The sequence below is a fragment of the Aricia agestis genome, chromosome 20 (genome assembly GCF_905147365.1).
Source record: "Aricia agestis chromosome 20, ilAriAges1.1, whole genome shotgun sequence".
Lineage (NCBI taxonomy): Eukaryota > Metazoa > Arthropoda > Insecta > Lepidoptera > Lycaenidae > Aricia > Aricia agestis.
The window spans coordinates 4,228,079-4,250,454 of record NC_056425.1 but is presented as its reverse complement, the minus strand read 5'-3'; the positions used below and the strand labels follow the sequence as shown (position 1 = coordinate 4,250,454).

The 22,376-nt window shown below is 37.6% G+C and overlaps 2 protein-coding genes across 2 annotated transcripts; one reads left to right on the top strand and one right to left on the bottom strand.

Annotated features, from left to right (window-relative positions):
* Window positions 1-470: 470 nt before the first annotated feature.
* Window positions 471-17,785, top strand: LOC121737098 (inhibitor of Bruton tyrosine kinase). Its single transcript, XM_042128644.1, has 15 exons — window positions 471-649; window positions 1,094-1,439; window positions 1,660-1,837; window positions 5,812-6,029; window positions 9,354-9,539; window positions 10,199-10,429; window positions 10,836-10,972; window positions 11,878-12,012; window positions 12,687-12,981; window positions 13,678-13,800; window positions 14,139-14,409; window positions 14,809-14,968; window positions 15,277-15,475; window positions 16,155-17,372; window positions 17,581-17,785. Exons 2-15 carry the CDS (start codon window positions 1,281-1,283, stop codon window positions 17,710-17,712), a joined length of 3,642 nt encoding a protein of 1,213 aa, XP_041984578.1. The 5' UTR covers window positions 471-649; window positions 1,094-1,280; the 3' UTR covers window positions 17,713-17,785.
* A 2,250-nt stretch (window positions 17,786-20,035) lies between these two features.
* Window positions 20,036-20,527, bottom strand: LOC121737122 (coiled-coil-helix-coiled-coil-helix domain-containing protein 1). The gene has a single exon (XM_042128676.1). The coding sequence runs from the start codon at window positions 20,455-20,457 to the stop codon at window positions 20,080-20,082; it is 378 nt and encodes a 125-aa protein (XP_041984610.1). The 5' UTR covers window positions 20,458-20,527; the 3' UTR covers window positions 20,036-20,079.
* Between the last annotated feature and the right edge of the window lie 1,849 nt (window positions 20,528-22,376).

The following is a 22,376-nucleotide window of genomic DNA, read 5'->3' as shown; positions in this document are numbered from 1 at the left end:
GCGTTGGCCAACGCGTTCGCCTATATCAAGTGCCGGCATAGTAGGAAAGTGATGCAATATCGAGAAACGTGCTATTTAATATTTTGTGTTCCCTCCAAAACTCCATCGAAAGTTTCAGTAAAGCGTCTTCTAATTTACTGAATCGACTTGACTTCTTAACTGCATACAGTTAAGAAGTCAAGTCGATTCAGGTCAGGTCTAAAGTCTAGTCAAAGTGGAATTAAAAGTCAATACATATTTTGACTTTTAATTACACTTTGACTAGACTTTAGACCTGACAATATAGAAAAACGATGCTGATAGAATATTGTTTTCCCGCCGTATTTATACTCGACACTGGCCATGGTTAAAAAGCTTAAGTGCCATAATAAAAAAAAGTTATAGATATTGTCAATGTCACATTGATATTTGACAGTTTGACAGTTATTGAATTTTTGGCAGCCAAAAGTCAAAACATATTTTTGTAGGTTTTTCATTTCCAATAAAGGGTTGCGTCGATTTTATTCTGCGGAAAATATTTGTTACATGTTATTTAGTTGATAACTAATCTAAAATATATGTGTATATACTTGTTTTCTCGTACGTAACTAGCCATGTCTCAAGCTATCTTCTTCAACAATCCTCATCAAACAGCTGTTTATTTGTAAAGGTATTAAATAGATTAAATTTAAATCTAGTCATACAAGAATGCTATCGAATGTCAAGGACATTAAATACTGTTTCTAACGGCCGTTCTCAATATTTGATCTATCTCTGGTTTTGCCTTACTAGAGATAGGAATAGCTCACAATTGACATAAAATACATGGCTCTAATGCCTAATGTGAGCTATTCCTATCTCTAGTAGGGCAAAACCAGAGATAGATCAAATATTGGGAACGGCTGTTTATGATAGCATAATGATATAGTTTAATGACCTCTTAGAAATAACTTTTTAATCAACATGTGTAAGAAAATGCATACGGTACTCTTTCCAAGATTTATCAATGTATTTATAACCTTATAATATGTATAAAACCCATATACATATAAAAATGTCATAACTTACATACTTTTCATAATATGTATAATAATATATAAATATTCTTTTTCAGGCCGTTCCAACAACAATTATGTCGTGTTAAGTGAAAAGGGACCCTTCAGGGGGTCTGGCTTGGCCATACCTCCCAGGATCTGACCATATCTACGTTGTACCTGTGTGCTGTACATATTGTGTTGAAAATATTTTTATTACTTAATAGAAGATAATTCTTACTATAAGTTGGTTTAAAAGTGACAAAAATGAGTAAGATAGAAGTAGATTGCACAAAGAAATGCAACTCTCGCCTTCATGGCCAGGCGTTGACGATTGCCATAACCAAGAGATCTGTCAGTGATGAGTCTCTCGCCAGCTTTATCAAAAGCACCTGTGCTAATTTCGCTAAAGCTTTTGATTTTGAGGTGAGTTGAATAATATAAGTTTATCGGAATAACATAAATTGTTAACATTATGCAATAATGCTTAATAGAGTTATTTATAAAAAAACTGATTGAACTTCCCTGGACTTCCACCAACATTTCAAGACTAAAGTTTGCCAAATTGGTTCAGCCTTTATTAAGTTAGAGCGGGACCAACAGCATTTTAAATTCATTTTATTTATATTGATGTTATTATTTTCAGGGTCGCACTGCTCTGCATATGGCCGCATCACGAGGTAGAAGTGGGCTAATGCAATGGCTTGTACGTCACTCCTCTGATGCTTTCATCAATGCACGCGACCGGGAGTCAGGGTACACTCCGTTGCACAGAAGTATATTTTATGGGCAGATTCACTCTGCTGTTGCTTTGATGAAACTAGGTATGTGATACTTAGGGTTGCCAACCATACTTTATAATAACGTATCCTATTTTGGTAATTATACTTTATACTTTTACATACAAACTAGATGTCCCGCGCGGCTTCGCCCGCGTAAATTAGAAATTTTACAGAATCCGTAGCTACATTTTCCCATAAAAAATATTTCCCCCGTTTTTCCCACATTTTCCTGAGTTTCTTCTGTCGTATTAGTCTTAGAGTAATAATATAATATAACCTTCTCGATAAATGATGAGTCTTACTCGATAAATGATCTATCTAACACTGAGATAAGTTTTTAAATCGGACCTGTAGTTTCTGAGATTGACGCGTTCAAGCAAACATACTCTTCAGGTTTATAATATTAGGTAGATATAGATTTTTTTTAATTATCGCTTGACAAACTCGAGTCTCGATCTAAAAGACTATGAAATGGTATAATATGGTAGTGATGATGATGATGATGATGATGAAGAATGTAATTTGCATAGTAGCATATGCTTTCTGTTCTTAAAACAACGCCGAAACTCCCAAACTTGTATCTATAAAGAATCAGGAATTCTCTCAGCACCTTCCGAACCACGGCATACCAGGTATATCTCGGTGCAAAATCTTACTTGTTGGTAGCATATGCTTAGAATACTTCTCACGAAACCGAAGTCACCATATGTTTCCCTATAAGTTTTGAGGAGTTCCCTCGATTACTTATGGATCCTTCATCAGATCACCACTTTTCTGAATATAATACCAAATTGGGATGATAGCCTATATACCAAAAGAAAAATTTTGAAAATCGGTTAACAAACGGCGGAGTAATCGTTGAATATAAGAAAACGAACATAACACCTCCCCCATTTTGAAAGTCGGTTAAAATTGTAGCCTATGTGTTATTTATTTAATATTTTATTCAGCACATGAATTGAATAACAAATTTTTTTTCAAATTAATCGTAGCACCATCTGTCAGGACAAACTAAAATTGAAATAGAATAATATTGAAAGCGATGATAGCGCCGTCCGCCGGATCTAATGTAAAACATTCCAAAATCAACAACTCCTTATAAATAAGAAATTAATTGAAAAAACATTTTCCAGTAGACCAAACTGTAAATCTAAACCATTCTCGAATCTCCACGAACACACACAAAAAATTTCATCAAAATTGGTCCAGTCGTTTAGGAGGAGTTCAGTCACATACACACGCACACAAGAAATATATATATTAAGATAAAGTATTTTTTTTTTTTTTTTTTAAAGAAGGCAGGTCACTGTAGCCCTGACGTCACTGCGACCCATGAGGATCTATTGTGACTCAAAGATAAAGTATACAAAAATACTTTATTTTAGCCTTTACTGTGACGCGTTAAACAAAATATTCATTTTGGCCACTTCAGCTTTCACTGAAAGAGTTTTTTTCTGTAATTAATCTAAATTGGCGAGAAGAGAGATATAGAGCATCAATAAATTTAATTAGAAAGAAATTGTTTATTTATTTAAATTTAAATGTTGACTGTCAAACAAGCTTTGTAACATTTAAAGATAACAAAAAATTGTGAGCATGTGCTAAAAGCACACAAAAATACGTTTTTGAAGTAAATTTCATAAATAAACTGTAAAATTTGGAAAATACTTTTTTTTTTTCAAATACAGTGTAAACTCCGTCACTCTATTTAATGACAAACTCTCTAAAGCGTCGAAATCAATTGACTTTGGTTGGTTTAGCTTGTCTACCATACAATGGAACACTCTACATAGCATCACACCCACTCTCAATAACGTCAGCATTACAACAATTGAACAATAAACAGTACCATCTAAATCACTAAAATTAGTAAAAACTGCGCAGCTGTGTACGTTTTTTTGTCGCATTGTTATCCTAGCCCGCAATAAACTCGACTTTCGGCATCATGCATACAGAACTTTCTAAGAAATTAGTCCTTTTGTTTACAAATTGAGATTGATTGCACGTGTAGGTTTTTTAGACCCTAGTCCCTAACTAATAATAAGGAGTCATAGATTATTAATATCTATTTGTTATCATAATATTCTCAGTTATAGTTACATAAACTTTGAAACTGTAAATACGGTTAGTAAAAAAAAATCACTATAATGACGAAAAAGTATTAATTATTGATGTCTTTTCTCCATTTAACGACAACTCCATATAACGTCATAATATGCATGGTCTTTTCTCCATTTAACGACAACTCCATATAACGTCATAATATGCATGGTCCCTTCAGTGTCGTTATATAGAGTTTACACTGTACTTACTTTATTTTTTTCCTATCCAAACCACTTTATACGTTTTTTTGTCAAAAAAAGTTGGTAACCCTAGTGATACTGTCTCTTTGTTTTATTGTTGTATTTAAGCATTCCTCGTATTGCATGTAAAATGTTAAAAGGAGGTAGGAATAAAATTAAATAAATAATAACACAGCACAACAATACCAAAAACAGCAATCACAGAGTAGGTACTTTATTATAAACTGGAATAGAGACCTCACTCTCTTTATTTTGTGGAAACCGCAATAAAGCGCCATCTGTAACTTTACCACGATCTAGTACCGTCGTAAAGTTACAGATAGCGCTTTATTGCGGTACTATGGATTCTAGTATTACTATAGGTACCTAAATATTTATAGAATATTAGATGTACATTTAAAATTAAAATAAAACAACAGAATTTTATAAATTTTATTTTATTTCAAAACATTTTAAAATAACACAACACTACAAAGTACAAAGAGTCCTATCTCAGTTCTTGCACAGGAGCAATCTCACAGCACTTACATACAAACACACAAACCAGAGGAACTTAGGCTCTACTCGACGAACATATGCACAGAAACAAACTTTCTCCGTAATTCGTAAGCCGCAAGAAAAAAGCGTAGACGCATATCTATGACAGACAGACAGCACCACACTCTTCTTCTTCTTCTTCTTTTTAATAATGGCTCCTTGGTGAGTTGCCAATATCAGAGTGAGTGGCAAAGACTCTGTGTTGAAGAAGGTCTAATGCTTAAACAAGTGTACGGTGTACTACTTTTATAAAATGAGTTGAGAGAACCAACAACACAAACATTTAGGGTTAGTAACTACTAACTAATTACAATTTTATTTTATTAGTATCAATAAATGTACATAACACTTTAATAAATGACGTATTTACAAAACATAACACAGATTTAAAATTGATAGGACGGGGAATGGATGCAGGGAGAAGATCATATAGGGAACAATGGTTATTAGGACAAGAGAAAAATATATGATCCAAGGTACCTTCGTCTAGCCCACACTCACAAAGGGAACTATCCCTTACCCTAATTTTTGCAAGAAAGACAGTAGAGCACACTGTTTTCAATGCTTCTTTAGCACCACACTCGAAAGCAAAAAGTTTGATTGACTTTGACATCTTTGTTGGGATATTTTTTATCGATGTTACCAGAAGGAAAAATAATATTATAGCTGTTATGTTACAAAAATACAACACAGTACCTTTTATTGAAAATATTTTATTTTAAAATACTATTTTCATAAAAAATTCTCAAATTTTTTATATTTACATATGTATTTTAGTTACAAATAACTCAGTAGTGACATCTAGTACAATTTATGATAAAATAAAACCATCTCTTATTTTGCGACGGAGTTATTAACTATTATTATCCTACCAAAAAAGTAAGCATTTCATACAATAATTGGGTACTTGGCTGGTCTTCTTTATTTTGGAGGTTTAAAATTCTTATGTTACCGTGTCAAACATTCTAAGATTGTACACCCTGATAGCAACCAAGGTGCCACATCTCAAAAAATTATGTGTTTGGTGCGCGCGCGGATTCAGCTCGCGCGTTTTTCCAAACGCAACAGCAAAAAATGCGCACAATTTTCTTTTAATATTCTAATTAAAGCTAATGCACTTGGTGTCTATGCCAGTCTCATAGTATCATTTACAATAATTAGTTTGATGTTTTCCAGGAGTAAACACCGATATAGTAGACAAGGATGACTACAAGGCGCTAGAACATGCTATGCTGGATAAACATTACATGTGGAAAGCTGACGGATCGCAGCCGTGTGATGCCTATGTCTGGGGGAGCAACTCCAACTATACTCTGGGCACGGGCTCCCATCAGCCCCGACAGATCCCTGAGTTGCTGAGCTGCTTTAGTCGCACCAATGGGAATGTTAAACAGGTAAGTTGTTACATGAGCTTAAGGTTTGACCCACATGTACCACAACCACGCCACACCGTCGCGACAAAATGTGGTCATCTGTATCACACACGCGGTTGATAATGACTGCAAAATGAATGTGTGAATAGTCCTATTCATTTTCAATACAAAAACCCAACTATGTGGTGTCGTTGTGGTGTGGACAGCCCTATTAGGGCGAACGCCCTTAGGCGTAGAGGAAGTACGTTTGGTAAAGGTTGTCTGGCAGAAACTGCTGCTAGCAGTAAGACCGCCTATTTGTACATATTTTTCCTTTATTGTGTTTTTTAAGTTTAACTCTCTATTGCATGAATTATGATAGAATGAAGAAAAAAAAATGTTTTACTGGTTACTATTGCTTTATAAGGGGTAATTAAGAAAATTGTTAAGAAAAATATTTTTTTAGTGCTTTATTTTAGAAAATAATTTTAGAAGCCATTAATGGCTTCGTATGCATAATAAGTACAGACTTTAGCTTTGTAAAAGTATTTGAAGCAGGTCCTTTTCTCGTATAGGCATAAAAAACGTAATAATTTTCACATATTATATGCGATCGAAACATTATTATTAATTTTGATGAAGTATTTTTGTCGAGGGTTACCAATGTGGTAATATGATGGAGGCCGCAAAGGAAGACCTTCTGACTGGGCAAGGGTGTTTTGCAGTCAGGTCGAAGTGGTTTAATATGTAAGAATATATTCAAATCAAATCAAATCAAATGTCTTTATTGCCAGAATGTTGTTGATATTATCCGACAAGTTTAGAAAACTTCGATATTCCGATGTAGAATTGTAGTGCTAGTTGATCCTCCACATATCGCCACAATAAACACACTTTTTTTTTTAATAAAATGAAGTTAGAAAATGGTTTTTTATCATTATTGGAGTCAGATCCTGACTTATCACTTATGAAATTATCACCAGGGATAGTTCTTGTGGACTTATTGGTACCATAAAAGCATGCCAGTAGGATCAGTGAATGCATACGAAGCCAGAAGTGGCTCCCGCGGAAAATTGAGAAAATGTAGCAGAAAAACCAAACCTATGGTAAAACAAATATTACGGGAAGTAAAAAGAACATTTGAACATTGTAATCAGTTTTTTTAACACACGAATATGTTACTTTTTTTCAATGTTATACATCGTCAAAGTCGCATAAAACTTTACTTTGTCTGTTTCATGCACCCGCGCTGCTAAAAGTGAAATTACATTGGCAGATGACATTTTGCCATCAGCAAAAAAATGAAGCACGGGGAAGTAGTTGATATAGGAGTGAAAAATTCTAGGTCATGCTTATTACAATGAAGGCAGAAAAAATTGTTTAATCTGAAGAGCCATAAATGGCTTCATATGCAGTAAAGGGTTAAGTTTAGTTTTAAGTTGTACAAATAAAGTATTTTCTATTCTATTCTACGCGTAGTTTGCAGCGGCGCGACGCGATCTGGCACAGTCTTTACTTTATTATTTACTTACTTTATTCGCTTTACAGTAATGTATCTTACGTATCGAAAGCGGCGGTGGTACGTTTCGTTTGACGACGTTTACGCGCAGTGACACTCGCATTTAAAATATATGCAGCAAAGTTTAATGCGTCTCTCTGCAGTCGGGTTCACCCAAATGACCTGCGTACTATAAATTCTTGCACTCAACATAATAAAAGAGTTCCACAAAACCTCTTTTACTATCTGACAATGTCAAGCAACCATCACAATATTGTTTTCTGTCAGAAATTCTTAGAACAATGCATTCTGTTGCTTTACCGAGAACATGTTTAGGGTTTACTAACATACTGTTCTTTATTCTGAGCGTAATTGGCTGCATTATTTGCGTTTGGTGCATGATCAACACGGATTTCTTCCGCGATGTCAACTATACTGTGACTAAAAGTTCCCTCGTTTCGAGCATAGCCAATTTCGTAAATCTCAAGCTATGGGTGACTCCTATGACTTCTATCCTCATTCCAATATTTGTGTTGACAATGCTGACCTCCTGTTGTGGAATATTAGGTTCGGGGTGCAAGAGTAAATGTGGTATCAAGTCCTACATACTCCTAGCATCGTCAATAACCGCTACAGCATTTTGGTTCTTCTTTATATCTGGTATTTATAATGTGTATACGAAGAACGAAAGAACGATACAGTTTTTACAATCAACAATTGAAACAAATTATGGAAAAGACAATGATTTGATGAGTCACGTTTGGGACTATGTTATGCTAAACTATGATTGCTGTGGTGTCAAAAGCTATCGGGATTTCAAAAATTCTTATTGGCAAAGTAAGAATGAGGACAAGATATTTCCTATACAATGTTGTTTGCTAATAAATAAAAATAGCTTAATACCAAAATCTAAAGAATGTTCTAGTAATACAACTGATTTTAAAACAGAGACTAACTTAGAAAGAGGATGTATAGACATTCTAAGCACGGTTATAGGAGATAACAAGGGAAAAATCATATTTTATTTTATTCTACTCCTCATATCGTATACTATACTCATTTTCTTTGCATATTGCATTATAAGAGGGCAGCCTATTATAACTAAAGACGAAGAGGTTGAAGAAAAACCAGAAGTGGTTGAGAAATCGTCGAAAACTTCTTTAGATAACATGCTATTTGTGGATGAACCACCAATGAAAGTTATGAGAGTGGTGTCGGCTTTGAACCCGCATCAAATGTACAAGTTCACTCCGAACATGTTTGATTATGATGGCCTTTATTCTATGAAATAAATTGTTCATTTTATTTCTTTATGTTTTTATTGTCATGTTTGTAAGAAACTATACAGCTCTGCCTTGTTTTAAATATTTAGCTATGTTAAAAATAATACTGTTACTCAAAGATTAATATATAAGATAAAATATTTTTTGCAAATAATCCATCTTGGTCAACGAAATGAGATATCTATCTGTTATTCTTTATGGCAAAAATTTGGTTTCTTTTTCCTCAACTCTGCACCTATGCAGGAAGTTTACTCTTTGTGTATCTTTTCTCTCCTATCATCTTTTCTGGGAGACAGAAAATATTATAGAAAAGAAAAAGATAGTAAGTGCTAGTATTAAGCTTAAGTGTCTAAACACACTAGACCGAAAAAACGCGGCCGAAGTTAGGCATGATTACGCGTGAAATGTATTTTAAATTACTGATGACACACCATGCCGAAATTACGTCGCGTTATATATTGAATGTATGCCGAACTCCGGCCTCGTATTTTCGGCCTAGTGTGTTTAAGTGTGTCTCTAAAAATTTTACAGCGTATGCGTGCTCTTTCTCTCTAACGCATCACACAATCTTCCGTCTCTCCTCAGGTGTGCCTCGGCAAGTTTCACAGCATCTGGGTGTGCGACGGGGACGTATACTGTGCGGGTCAACCTGCACGCGCGGGTGGGCCGCACGCCACCGCCCTCCGGCCCATACTGCTGCGTCTGACGGAGCCCTGCGCCGATGTCGCCATTACCCTGACGTCTACGGTGTTCCTGATGCAGAGTGGCGCGGTGAGTTATAAAGAATTTTGTCCTGTAAAGGTTAAATTGGTAATCTACTAAAATGAATTGAAAAATTATGTTTAATTTTTTACAAAAAATTAGTCGCATCTACATTTGCGCAGCTATTTGCGAAACGTGCAACATAATTTCGTAACACTACGTTTTAGTTACAAAAACTATGCATTCTCCTTTCTGGCCACCCAAATGTATATTTATACTCATCTTAATCTATTAAAGAAGCTAGATGATAGAAGGCAGACTAGTGTAGACTCTCATCCATAGATACCGCATATTTATGTACTTCACGTGCCATATCGCGTTCCCAAACGACGAGCAATGCTCGTCTTTTGAAAGTTTGTTCTTTAGTCTGCTATCGGAATCGGATGTCAATCGGAAATTTAAAATAGCAACGTTAGCCTAGATAATGGACACGTTTCTTATCATCAGTACGTCACAGTAGGTAGGAAAAAAGTGCTACGCTCGTTTTCATACAAATGAAGCGACATGCGGTATCTACCTTGATCTATGTCTGTGCTCTCATCGCACTAAAGTTATAATATACATTCTGTCTTGTTATACATTTCTAAGTTATTGCGGTATGCCAATTAAACGACGGATGAACATTAACAATATAAATTAATATAAACATATTTATTCAATAATTTCAGGTCCTCCAATACTCTCTCAACAACACGGACACGGTATCATCCACGAAAAACCCCACCACAATCAAGTTGCCGTCCGTCAAGCCGCTTATCAAGCTATCGTGCCCGCTCGGCGTGCGTACGGGACGCTCGCACGCGGTCTTGTGGAACGAACGAGCTATATACACGTGGGGACAAAATATGGGACAGTTGGGTCATCCGCAGGAAGAGAAAATTGTCCCCGGGCCTAAGAGGGTAAGCAAAAATGGCGGATTTAAATGCTGGCCTTGACATAGCACCAAATAGCAATAAAGCTTATGTGCATAAAACTATCGTGACAGAATTTTAGAATACTGAGAATATTGGAATAATACATCTGCAGGAGTAGATAATGGTTCCTGGGCACAAGAGGGTAAGGAATGTAGAATTCAGAAAAATACGGTAACAAAACAGCCAGTTTTGTAGTAATGAGCTAGCGTGCCTAAAACTAAAACTGGCGTGCCCGCGCGGCGTGCGTACGGGACGCTTGTGCGCGTATAAAGTGCCGTTCTCAAACAGACAGTATAATATTATCTAGCTTATATCTTGTTCTGCAGCATTTTTTTTCATTTTACATCTGTTTTGTGATATATTATTACAGTAACATTCCTATTTATTTCAGGTGGCGATATCACTTAACATCAAGGAGGAAGCCACCATACAGCTAGTGGACGCTTGCGACGCCGCCACGGTGCTGACCACCAGCCGCGGCGACGTTTACCTGCTGCACAAGTACCTCGTCAAGAAGATCGCCGTCAAGTGAGTGCGACAGGAGACTTGTCATGTAGTAGGTTAGACAGAGACGGCAGATGACGCCGCCACAGTGCTGACCACCAGCCGCGGCGACGTGTACCTGCTGCACAAGTACTTCGTCAAGAAGATCGCCGTCAAGTGAGTGAGACAGGAGATACGTGTCGTGTAGTAGGTTAGACAGAGACGGCAGATGACGCCGCCACAGTGCTGACCACCAGCCGCGGCGACGTGTATCTGCGACACTAGTACCTCGTCAAGAAGATCGCCGTCAAGTGAGTGAGACAGGAGATACGTGTCGTGTAGTAAGTTAGACAAAGACGGCAGATGACGCCGCCACAGTGCTGACCACCAGCCGCGGCGACGTGTACCTGCTGCACAAGTACCTGGTCAAAAAGATCGCCGTCAAGTGAGTGAGACGGGATATGTGTCGTGTAGTAGGTTAGACAGAGACGGCAGATGAGCCGCCACGGTGCTGACCACCAGCCGCGGCGACGTGTACCTGCAGCTGCACAAGTACCTCGTCAAGAAGATCGCCATCAAATGAGTGAGACAGGAGATACGTGTCATCCGGTAGGTTAGACAGAGACGGCAGATAATATGAATGACGAAATGGAGGGTTCATCGCGTAAATGGCTGCACTGCAATATGCAGTGCAGCCATTTACGCGATTTATGCCAATGTGTCATTGGATCGTTGGAAGGTGGCATTAGAATGCTGCTTACGTGAATTATAAATTATAAATATGAATCTGTGCAATTTTTAAGTAAAATAATTGATGCAAACGAGCAGTATACTTAGTACTTACGTATTTTAATTCGTCACCAATTATTTGCTAATTTTAGTCAATGCATTTAAATCATGGTATGGTTTAGAAAGAGATACAAAATCTAACATATCTCTTTCTCTTTCAGGCAAATAAACATACGCCAAGTGTGCGTAGAGGGCAAAGTGAGCGAGCAGGGCGCGTACTCTCGCGTGACCGTGCTGCTGCTGACCAACGTGGGACAGCTCATGATATGGCAGGACACCACCCAGCGGCTTACTAGGTGAGGATATGTTGAAGTTAAATGTCATTTTGTGTTGTTATCTTAAATAAAATAAAAAGGTCTTTTTGAGGCAATAGCAATGGCCATCAATAGGCTGCAGCATTGATGGTTTGATTCATTGTCAGTGGAAATTATGAGCCTTGATATAAAATGCACCAGATCGGCCATCTTGCGGCGTTCGTTAAGAGAGGCCTATGTTCAGCACGTGTGCAGTGGACGAATATAGGCTGCTTTGATTGAATATTTGAATAGCAATGACGTATTTAAAAATTGCGCTGTCTGATATTATTTATTACCACAATATTTAGCATTGACTGGTTAGGCCAGGGGTTCCCGAACTGTGCGCCGTGGAAAGGCAAGAGGGGCGCCATGAGTCGATCCTGCATCATTATCCGAAACCACAAATATTATAATATTAATTATGTAAATCAGGTAGATGATTAAATATTTGTTTATTACTATTTAGTATTTACCTGCAACTATAATCAAGGTATTTATTTATGTATCTTTTTTTAATAGCTAGGTAGAGTAGGGTGCCGTGACAAAATTTTACGTGTATCTGCGCCGCAGACTAAAAAGATTGGGAACCCCTGGGTTAGGCGAAAACAACCTTATAAAATTTTGACAACTTTTATACTCTTTGACAATAATGGGCCTTTTTTTGTACTTTACAGATGCATCTTCGGCCTAAACCACCAAGTCGACGTCACCCACGTCGCTCTAACTCACGACGCGCTCTATTTTACGACGAAATACGGCGAGGCGTTCATTGGTCACATATCCCGCAAGACCACGCCCCCCGCGCCGCAGCCAATCAGGAAAGAGAGGGAGAGAGACAACAAATCGGCGCTAGTGAAATTTTTAGAAAAGGACGACTGTACTTCTGTGCGCATTACTAAAATACCGAATATACACCGCGCCACTGCGATCGTGGTTGATGGAGAGGGATTGAATTTCGCGTGCTTGCAGGTAAATTGTTTTTGCATTATAATAGTATGAGAAAACAACGTTATATAAAATTAGTCGTTGCCAGCTTGCAAATACATCCGTTTATCGCGTGGTAATTGTATGATAAGTCATCGCAAGAAGTATCCTGTCTCTTTTTTTCAAATCATCATCCAAATATGAATAGATAATTTAAACCTTCTTGCCTATAAGAAGCATGAATAACTCGGAAAGTATGCTTTCCATGAAAACACAGTTCCGGAAAAGGGGGTAGCTTTTTATCACGAAAAATGTATGGTTCTGGAACTAAATAATGGCAAAGGTTGTGGGCAACATACTATTATGAATCAAAATGAAATACATTATAGCATTAATTACACAGACATAGATCAAGATAGATACCGCATGTCCCTCCATTTGTATGAAAACGAGTGTGCCACTTTTTTCCTACCTACTGTGACGTACCGATGATAAGAAACGTGCCCATTATATCTAGGCTAACGTTTCTATTCGAATTTCTACAGCTCAATACGGCACAATTATGCATTTAGGCATTTTAAAATTCCGATTGACGTCCGATTCCGATAGCAGACTAAAGAACAGATTTTCGAAAGACGAGCAATGCTCGTCGTTTGGGAACGTGATATGGCACGCGAAGTACATACACATGCGGTATCTATCTTGATCTATGTCTGTGATTAATTAATTATTATTATCCAGATGAAGCCTACCTGCGGTCTGACGTCACTCCCGGACCTGTCACCGTCGAGCCTGGCCAAGCACATGGCGACCCTCATGGAGACAGCCGCCGATGATGATATACTGCACGATGTTGTGTTCCAGGTGGGTGTGGTGATGTGTGGTGGGGTCAGTGACCCCATCAGTAGCTTATAGCGTTTTCGGCATCTAGAACTGCCCTAGGGCAGGGTAGGCCGAATGGATACGAAATATCCGAAGTTTACTATGGACGTATAAACCAGTTCAGTACCAACCATTTGTATGTTATGAGAATAACATATGTGCTTGGCATACTGACATTTAAAATAACCTGGCCCAGGTACCACGGCATGGGGTACTGGTACATTACTGTATAAGTTATCGACAACAAATGTCTTAGGTTTTCCATAGGCAGGATGTATTTAAAGTTTCTGTTGATTTTACTAACCTACATTTTATTACAGGTCGGAACCAAAGTCTTCCCAGCGCACATATTCATCGTAGCTTCAAGCAGTGAATACCTATACAAGTTGTACCAGGACGCACGGACGGACGGCAAGACCACGGTTGTATTAGATAACGTGCACCCAGATGTCTTCGAGAGGATTCTCAGATATATGTATACGGGTACATGTGATGTAGCCGAGTTGGGGCCGTGCGGACTCAAGATAAGGAAAGAAGATCTGAGTGACTTGAAAAAGAAAGGGAAGGAAGATGATGAGACGGAGTTTATAGGTGCGTATCTTTATATTGGACTAGATGGCACCCGCAACTCCGTTGCGCCAAAATTCGTTTGTCGCGCAGGAACCGTACATTTTTTCAGGATAAAAAGTATCCTATGTCCTTTCCCGGGACTCGAAGTATCTCGATACAAAATTTCAGTCAAATCGGTTCAGCGGTTTGGGCGTGAAGAGGTAACATACAGACGGGCACCTTCGCATAATATTGGTAATAACTGTCAATATAAATCTCGTATTAAAAAAATAAATGATATACCCTTTATTGACTACTAAGGCATTCGACGATATTGTTAAAGCCAAGCCTCTTCTGCACAGCCTAAAATAACAAGGCGTAGTAGTAACATACATTGACGTCATCAAAATCTTATATTATTCATAGTTATATAATTTACAGAGAACGCATCCGAGATATCCGCATTCGAGGTGTACAAGCGGGACAAGCGCCGGCGGGCCCCACCGCCAGCCGCTCGCACGCTGGACGCGGTCAAGTGCGTGCAGGCCGCCGCCAAGCGTCTACACGTGATGACGCTGCACAAACTACTCGACAAGTTCTAGTGAGTATACCTGGTAGTAGTGACCAGCCCTGGATTTATTAATAGGCCGCGGTCTAAGGGTGGCAGCGTCCTACTTTTCAAACCCCCTTGACCGCTTTTTAAACGTAGTGAGATTTATGACTATAGGCTGCCTTGCGGCGAGTGAGATTTAGGTTGTTTTGAATCGTGTTTTCTGGCACAATTTGTTTTTTTTTTCTTTTTTCTCGAATTGGATAGAATTTTATCTATATAGATTATTTCTGTCGTTTTCTTCAAAATTTCGGCAAAATTTCGTATACGGACTCTTAAGGCTATTTAATCTTTTACAGTTACCGAGACGGCATAGTATACCTCAAGGAGAGTGCCACATACACCAAGACCCCGCTGACTTGGAACCGCGAGAGTCTCCCAGAGCTGGTCGATACGAATGTGTGCTCTAAAGACGGTGTGCTCATACCCGCGCATAAGTGTGTATTGGCTGCCAGGCTGGAGTACTTCCATGGCATGTTCATACATTCCTGGACTGAGGTAACCGTCGAAATATAATACATACTAGATGACGCCCGCAACTCCGTTGCGCCAAAATTCGTGTATCGCGCGGGAACCGCACATTTTTTCGGGATAAAAACTATCCTATGTCCTTTCTCGGGACTCAAAGTATCTCCATGCCAAATTTCAGCAAAATCGGTTCAGCGGTTCGCGCGTGAAGAGGTAAGACAGACAGACAGACAGGCAGACACACTTTCGCATATTAGTATGGACTTGATACTTAGGGCCTGTTTCATCACTTCCTGATAAATGCCGGATAGGCTATCCACCACTTAACTTGACAGATAAATTATGGAGAATCAGTCAAAAAAGTTGTGAATAGCCTATTCGCCACTTTATCAGAAAGTGGTGAAACAGGCCCTTGATATTATAAATGTGAAAGTGTGTCTGTCTGCCTGTCTGTCTGTTACTTCTTCACGCCCAAACCGCTAAACCGATTTTGCTGAAAGGTATGGAAATACTTTGAGTCCCAAGAAAGGACATAGGATACATAGCCCTCCTATGTATCCTATGTCCCCACGCGATAACCGGATTTCGGCGCAATTCATCTAGTTCAGTAAAGAGCATCGCACATTTGTCAACAACAAAACTTTGCTAGTTGAATATGACTTGCACATGTATTATTCCTCTATGATTATTTGTCTTTTGTTTGTTACAGAGCAAAATATTATCAACAGTTACTCTGCCAGTAAACCATGGTATTCTACTGCCCGTAATAGATTTCCTCTACACCGATAAATGCCCAGAAATCGAAACATCAGATAGCATTGATTTCATTTGCAGCATGCTTATTGTATCCGATCAGTTGTTTATAAGTCGACTGCGAGAAATGTGTGAGATTGCGCTAGCTAACTTGATTACATTGAAAAACTGCACTGAGCTATGTCAATTTGCACACACATACAACGCCGCACAGCTAAAACAATGCTGCATGGAATTCATAGCTCTAAACATAAACAATATCCTTGAAAACAGATCTTTGGATTTACTAGAAGAGGTTTTACTTGAAGACATATCAAAATATTATTGTAAATTCAATCCCATAATGTCTTCGAGAGTTATCACTCCATTTTACAATTCTCCATCTGATGATATCATTGATGAGCATGTTAAAACGTGTCCGGTAGATCTAGATTATGTCGATGAGGATTTTAAGAAGGACATAAGTATCGGGGAAAAGGAAAGTAATAAAAAAAAGAAGCAAAAGAAAATTGAGTATACCGAAAGTGAAAAGGCAAGAATGAGATATGAATCAGTAAGTTCGGTTACATCTTTAGATTTATCTAATGATACCTCTGGGGATGTGACTCTATCTCTCAGTTCCATATCTACTGAGGAGAAAGATAAAACAAAAGGAAAAGATATAGAGAAGTGGACAAAGATCCCAACGCAACAGCAGAAGCAGCAGAAAGTTGTACAAGCACGGTTAAAAGCTATATCATCCGCTAAGGATATAATGAACGAAACACCTACAAATTCATTCACAAAACTAATCAAGAATAACTCTAGTGCCATATCTGAACCCGTAACCCCCACTAGTTCCAACATGACCTCACCAAAAGATACTAAGGCCTGGGGCCAGGGAAATCTCATAATCAATCATGTAGGTCCAAAGTTATCGCAGAAACAAAGAAAGAAATTGGCGTCCGAAAATGAGAATTCTACCCTTACTTTGGACGATTATTTAGCTGATAAACTTACTATAGGCAGCCCTCCTGACAAACCTAAAAACCCCTGGAAGATATGTGAGCATCCCGTTGCAAGCAGTAGCCCAAATAAATCGAAATCAATTGAATTCAATAAAATACTTGCCGACCAGAAAAAGCAGAAGGATGACTCCTCTAGAATAATGACAAAACCTCTTGCACTTACTCAGGTAACTTTAATTTTATACTTGCCAAACTTGTAAATAATAATACTTATTTTCTTTTTTATAGTCCACAAACGGATATATTTCATGCTTTTTGCACTATTTTTGTAAAAGACACAATTTTTATTACCAAAATAACGGTACTTACTTTTTTTTTGTACACAAGCATTGCACTGTTTTTTAGACACTTTCAATAGTAATTTGTTTTTGACAGCTTGAAGACAAAGCCATAGAAGAATTGGAGAGATTCTACAATATACATGAAATTGACGATGAGCTGATCAGTGTGAGGAGAATTGAGCTGCAGGTGTCTTCACCACAATGGATCAACACTGCCTCAAAGTGATAAATTATGAGCTATTTTATAATATTTACATACAATGTACTAGAATATTCTATTTAATACATGTGATGACAATTAATTGATTATTAATGATTGATTTTTATTTTATCCAGCTATTTAATTATTATTGATAGTGTTATTACTTTACACGCCTCCATGGTCTAATGGTTAAGAGCGTGGCTCTCGACTTGGAGGTCGTGGTTTCGATTCCCGCGTTGGAAATATGTTAGTTCCAAGTTTGATTAGGACAATGCAGGCTGATCACCTGATTGTCTGACAATTAACTTATGATTCATGCGTCGAATGGGCATGTAAAAAGTCGGTCCTGCCCCTGATCTCTCGCCGGTCGTGTCGGTCTTCCGTCTCACTGAAAATATATAAAATACTGCATTGCAGCTGATTTTTGGTACAATGTAAAAAATAGCAAATTTATATAAGTATATCTACTGTCATGGTACCTAAATCTATGACAATAATAATATTATTAAATATACGCACAAATGTTTTATAATTATTATATTATACTTATTTAAAATAATAATAATAATAGCCTTTATTCAGATAACACATTTTTACATGACATTTTGTTTTGTTTATTTACTTATTCCTAGATGAATCTAATTTCTAATTTCCTATAATATCCTATAACATATTTCTATTTATTATCTGTTTGCTGTACAGCATAGGCCTCCTCCAACTTATTCCAGGTGTATTGATCATTTGCTGTTCTAGTCCATGTGGGACCTGCAATCTTTTTTGTCGTCCACCCATCGCCTGGGGGAACGTCCACGTTTCCTTTTAAAGTGGCCCAAGAACCAAGGAAGTATTGATTTACTCCACTTATCTTTGCCACGTACTGTGTGTCCTGCCTATTTCCATTTTAGTCTTTTGATGGTAACTATTACATCTCTAGTTTTTGTTTAATTTTTTATAGTTTCTATTCTAATCTTATCTGAGAGTTTTTTCCCTATCATGCTTCTGTTCATTGCGTTTTAACATGTTAGTTTTCTAATTTGTGCTTTGTTTAATGCCCAAGTCTGGCAACCATACGTAAGAATTGGTATGATACATGTATCGAAAAGTTTTCTTTTGATCCCCATACTCATTTGCCTATCTTTCATTATTTCTTTAAGACTCCAATATCGTTTCCAGGCATTTGCAATGCGTCTATCTATTTCTTTCGACATGAGGTCATTTGTCGATATCAGGTGACCCAGATACTCACTGACATATTCAATAGCTCTGCCTCCAACAGTTACAGGTTCTTCAGTGCTATTAGTTATAATTTTTGTCTTTGATGATTGATTTGTCTCTTATTTAAAATGGGTGGTAGTTATTCATAATATAATCCATACATAATTACTTACATCAAAAGAAAATCACGTGTCGTGTCTGTGTAAACTGATTTATATGTTCGGTATTCATTTACCTAATGGGTATGTATAACAGTTTCCGTATGTATACCTCATAAAGTTAATATACCTAGCGGAATAGAGAAACAAAGGCCTGAGCAAGAGAGGAGTCACTATCAGTAACACTGCGTGGTAAAAAAAGATGTGTGATACACGACAACAGCACTCTTTTTTTTACGTCCAGTCGGCACGTGCCGCACGTTGACAATTTAATCTCATAGATTCATGTTCAATCATGCCTGTGTAAGTGTGTACGTACACACACAGATGAAAACCAATTTTGGTTTCGTTTGACAGCTCGAGATTGTTGCTCTACTCTGCTAGGTATATTAACTTTATGGTAAGTATACCTTGCGTGGTATTTATATACTTATTTGATTTTGACAACCCTATTTTCGGAATATCTGACAAGGTGTGGAATAAAGTCGACCTTCGCGCGGCGCCAGAGAGCTCAATGTCGGCTGCTCGCGTGCGGTCCGTTTGTTAATAATAATTATGTACGCACATAAAACGGCGGCATTTGTGAACATTAAAGCAGTGAGACTTCTATACTTGTACTATTATCTATTCTGTGCTATCACTCAAGTTTATTACTCCTTCAGACAAAAATTTATAACAGATTTTTATAATTCAGCATTAGGTAAGGTATTAATGCAGTTACCCACTTTCTATACTGAAAATGAATGGTGTTTCTGTAAGTTAACCCATCAATCCCCAAGCGGCAGCCGGCTGCCGCATAACAATTGAAAATCTATTGTCTGTAATCTATGTCATATCGATGGAGGTGTTAATGCAGTAATAAGATATTGTACACTATGTGGCAGTGCTGCAGACAAAAAAAATACAGACTAATATTTCTAAATCACTAATCGTGACCTACTAGATATTCAAATATACTGAAATGAAACAAAATGTAAACTACATAAATATATTTATCCTAATCATTATAACAACATTACTATTTCAAAGGTGGGAATGACTTTAACAGCTGGTTAACTTGTCTGTGTGTCAAATTCTTTTCTCCTGGGACTAAAATACCTTTCTTCGCTTGCTCATGCTGCAATTTAGCTCTTTCATTATAATCTTTGTAACAGCCTTTGAAGGCAGCTATTTCTTTAAGGCATTGAGCTTGGTCAAACTCATTCTTCTTGAAGCAGGCAAACATTACTGCCATCTCCTGCATACATGCTGCTTCTTTCATCTTATCCCCTTTGCCAGAAACTTCTTTTCTTAGCTTGAGGGGTAGCAACATTTGAAACGGAACATTTTTCTCTAATTGGGGTCTTCTAGCATTCGTCTGTCTAGGGCCCCCTAACAGTGCCGTTGATATCCTCATTTTTATTATATAGTACTCCACTGATTTAATATTTATGTAAGAAAAGCAATTTATTCTGTAAAATTGGTAACTTTATAGGTTATATTTTGATTTTTGACACTTGGATGAAAATGTCACTTGAATGTCACTGTGAAGTGTCAGTTTTTTTTCTTATTATGGCTTTCGGCTTTTTAATTAACCATGGCCAGCAAAGTAACATAGAATATCATTGATGGCCAGTGTCAAGTAAAATATTATGGCGGGAAAACAATATTCTTCTTATGCCCGGGCCGCATCTGCGTAGTTCTTCGTGCAGCGTGCTTATAAGACGAGAGGGCCCATCCCCAATCGCGCGAGAACCGCGCGCGACGCCGCGGAATTTCCGCGAAACGTAAGTGTGGATCCGGTTCGCATATTTTTCGCACTTCGCGGCTGGTTCCCCGATTGTTGTCGGTTTTCTGTCCCGCGACAAAGAGATTTTTTTAAAATCTTTATTTTAATAAGGGCTTTTGCCATACAAGACATGCCAGCATTTTTTAGTGAACAGAATATAATTAATCCTACTTTATACTTTATTCCTTTAAACTTTATATACTTTATTATATTATAAAGGCGAAAGTTTGTTTGGATGCCCCCTGCTGCATCCCCCCGTCCCCCCGCTTCGGTATCCGTGGTATGTAGGCCTTCTGTTAAGTCTTTATTAATTAATAAAATAAATAAATTAATAATGAAATGAAATAAAATACTGAAATGTTCTGCTGACCGAATGTATAATCTTGCCGACCAAGTAATTATTCTGCCGAGTGACTGTTTATTTTGCAGATACATAATAAAACTCGGTGCCAGTTATGTGTTTAAATTGCTGACCATTGTCATGATTATTTACAGAACACGAATTGCAGCCTGATTTTAATTATTGCTAACAAAATCTTTGTATGCTGACAAAATGATTTATTAGCTGTTATTTCTTGCAAACCAAATTTTTAAATGGCATACACAAAATTTAATTACTTCTCATATATTAATCTGTGACACGGGCAGCGCCACGAGTGTTAAGAAAGGAATTACGAAACTAAAACTGTCAAAAAGGCGACTAGTCTCTAACCAATGCAATGATATTGTACTTATACAGATATGTTACGTCCATATCAAGTCCATACTATTTTCCGGCTTAAATCTCTTCCGAACAATTTTCAAATTCAAAATTGCAGACATTGACAAATTTGACAGATAAGTGAAACAAAAGATACGAAAAACCATTTACGTAAAAGAGACAGTTCTATTTTTAAACGTCGAATCGTATCGCTGTCTCTTTCTTCTCCTGAGCTATGACGAAAATTCGATTTTTTCCAGATTGTTCGAAAAAATAATTGAAAATGTAAATAATTGAGGTATTTATTGCAATCAAGACATGTCGTAAGAGATTCCATGTGTTTTGTTTACTTTCGAGTCATAATTGGTATATTTTCGATACACGCACGACCTCATTTTCAATTTATTTAGGTAAGACAAGACGCGGCACATACGTGACTGCGCTCGATGCAGACTAAACAACAGACGGCCCAATTGGGCCGTATTTGAAGCTTCACAACGCGCGCGGTAGTAACATATCTGGTTTGAGTATTTCATCATTGAACCAATGACATAAAAAACACTTCTTATGTCATTGTCTGTAGCCTTATTACATTACGGCTAGCCGTATTGAATAACGTATAGCGCCGAATGCATTCCGGCGGTTTTTTATTCAGCCGCATTCAGTCCGGCTAAACGTCGACACGCCACATTACAAAACCGCGCCGTTTTTTAAAACGGCTAGCCGTAATGTAGTACGGCTAAATATACAATCCGCCTGCGACATATCAATTTGATTAATCATCATCATCACAACCATAATTATACCATAGGTCATTACATTATGACCCAATTATTAGTACTTTTCG

Excerpts from the sequence above, each read along its gene's own strand:
- LOC121737098 (XM_042128644.1), top strand. The coding sequence starts at position 1,281 with ATGAGTAAGATAGAAGTAGATTGCACAAAGAAATGCAACTCTCGCCTT. Across the intron at positions 12,982-13,677 it reads TGAATTTCGCGTGCTTGCAG|ATGAAGCCTACCTGCGGTCT; the intron begins GTAAATTGTTTT and ends ATTATTATCCAG. Across the intron at positions 14,969-15,276 it reads AAACTACTCGACAAGTTCTA|TTACCGAGACGGCATAGTAT; the intron begins GTGAGTATACCT and ends AATCTTTTACAG.
- LOC121737122 (XM_042128676.1), bottom strand. The coding sequence starts at position 20,457 with ATGAGGATATCAACGGCACTGTTAGGGGGCCCTAGACAGACGAATGCT.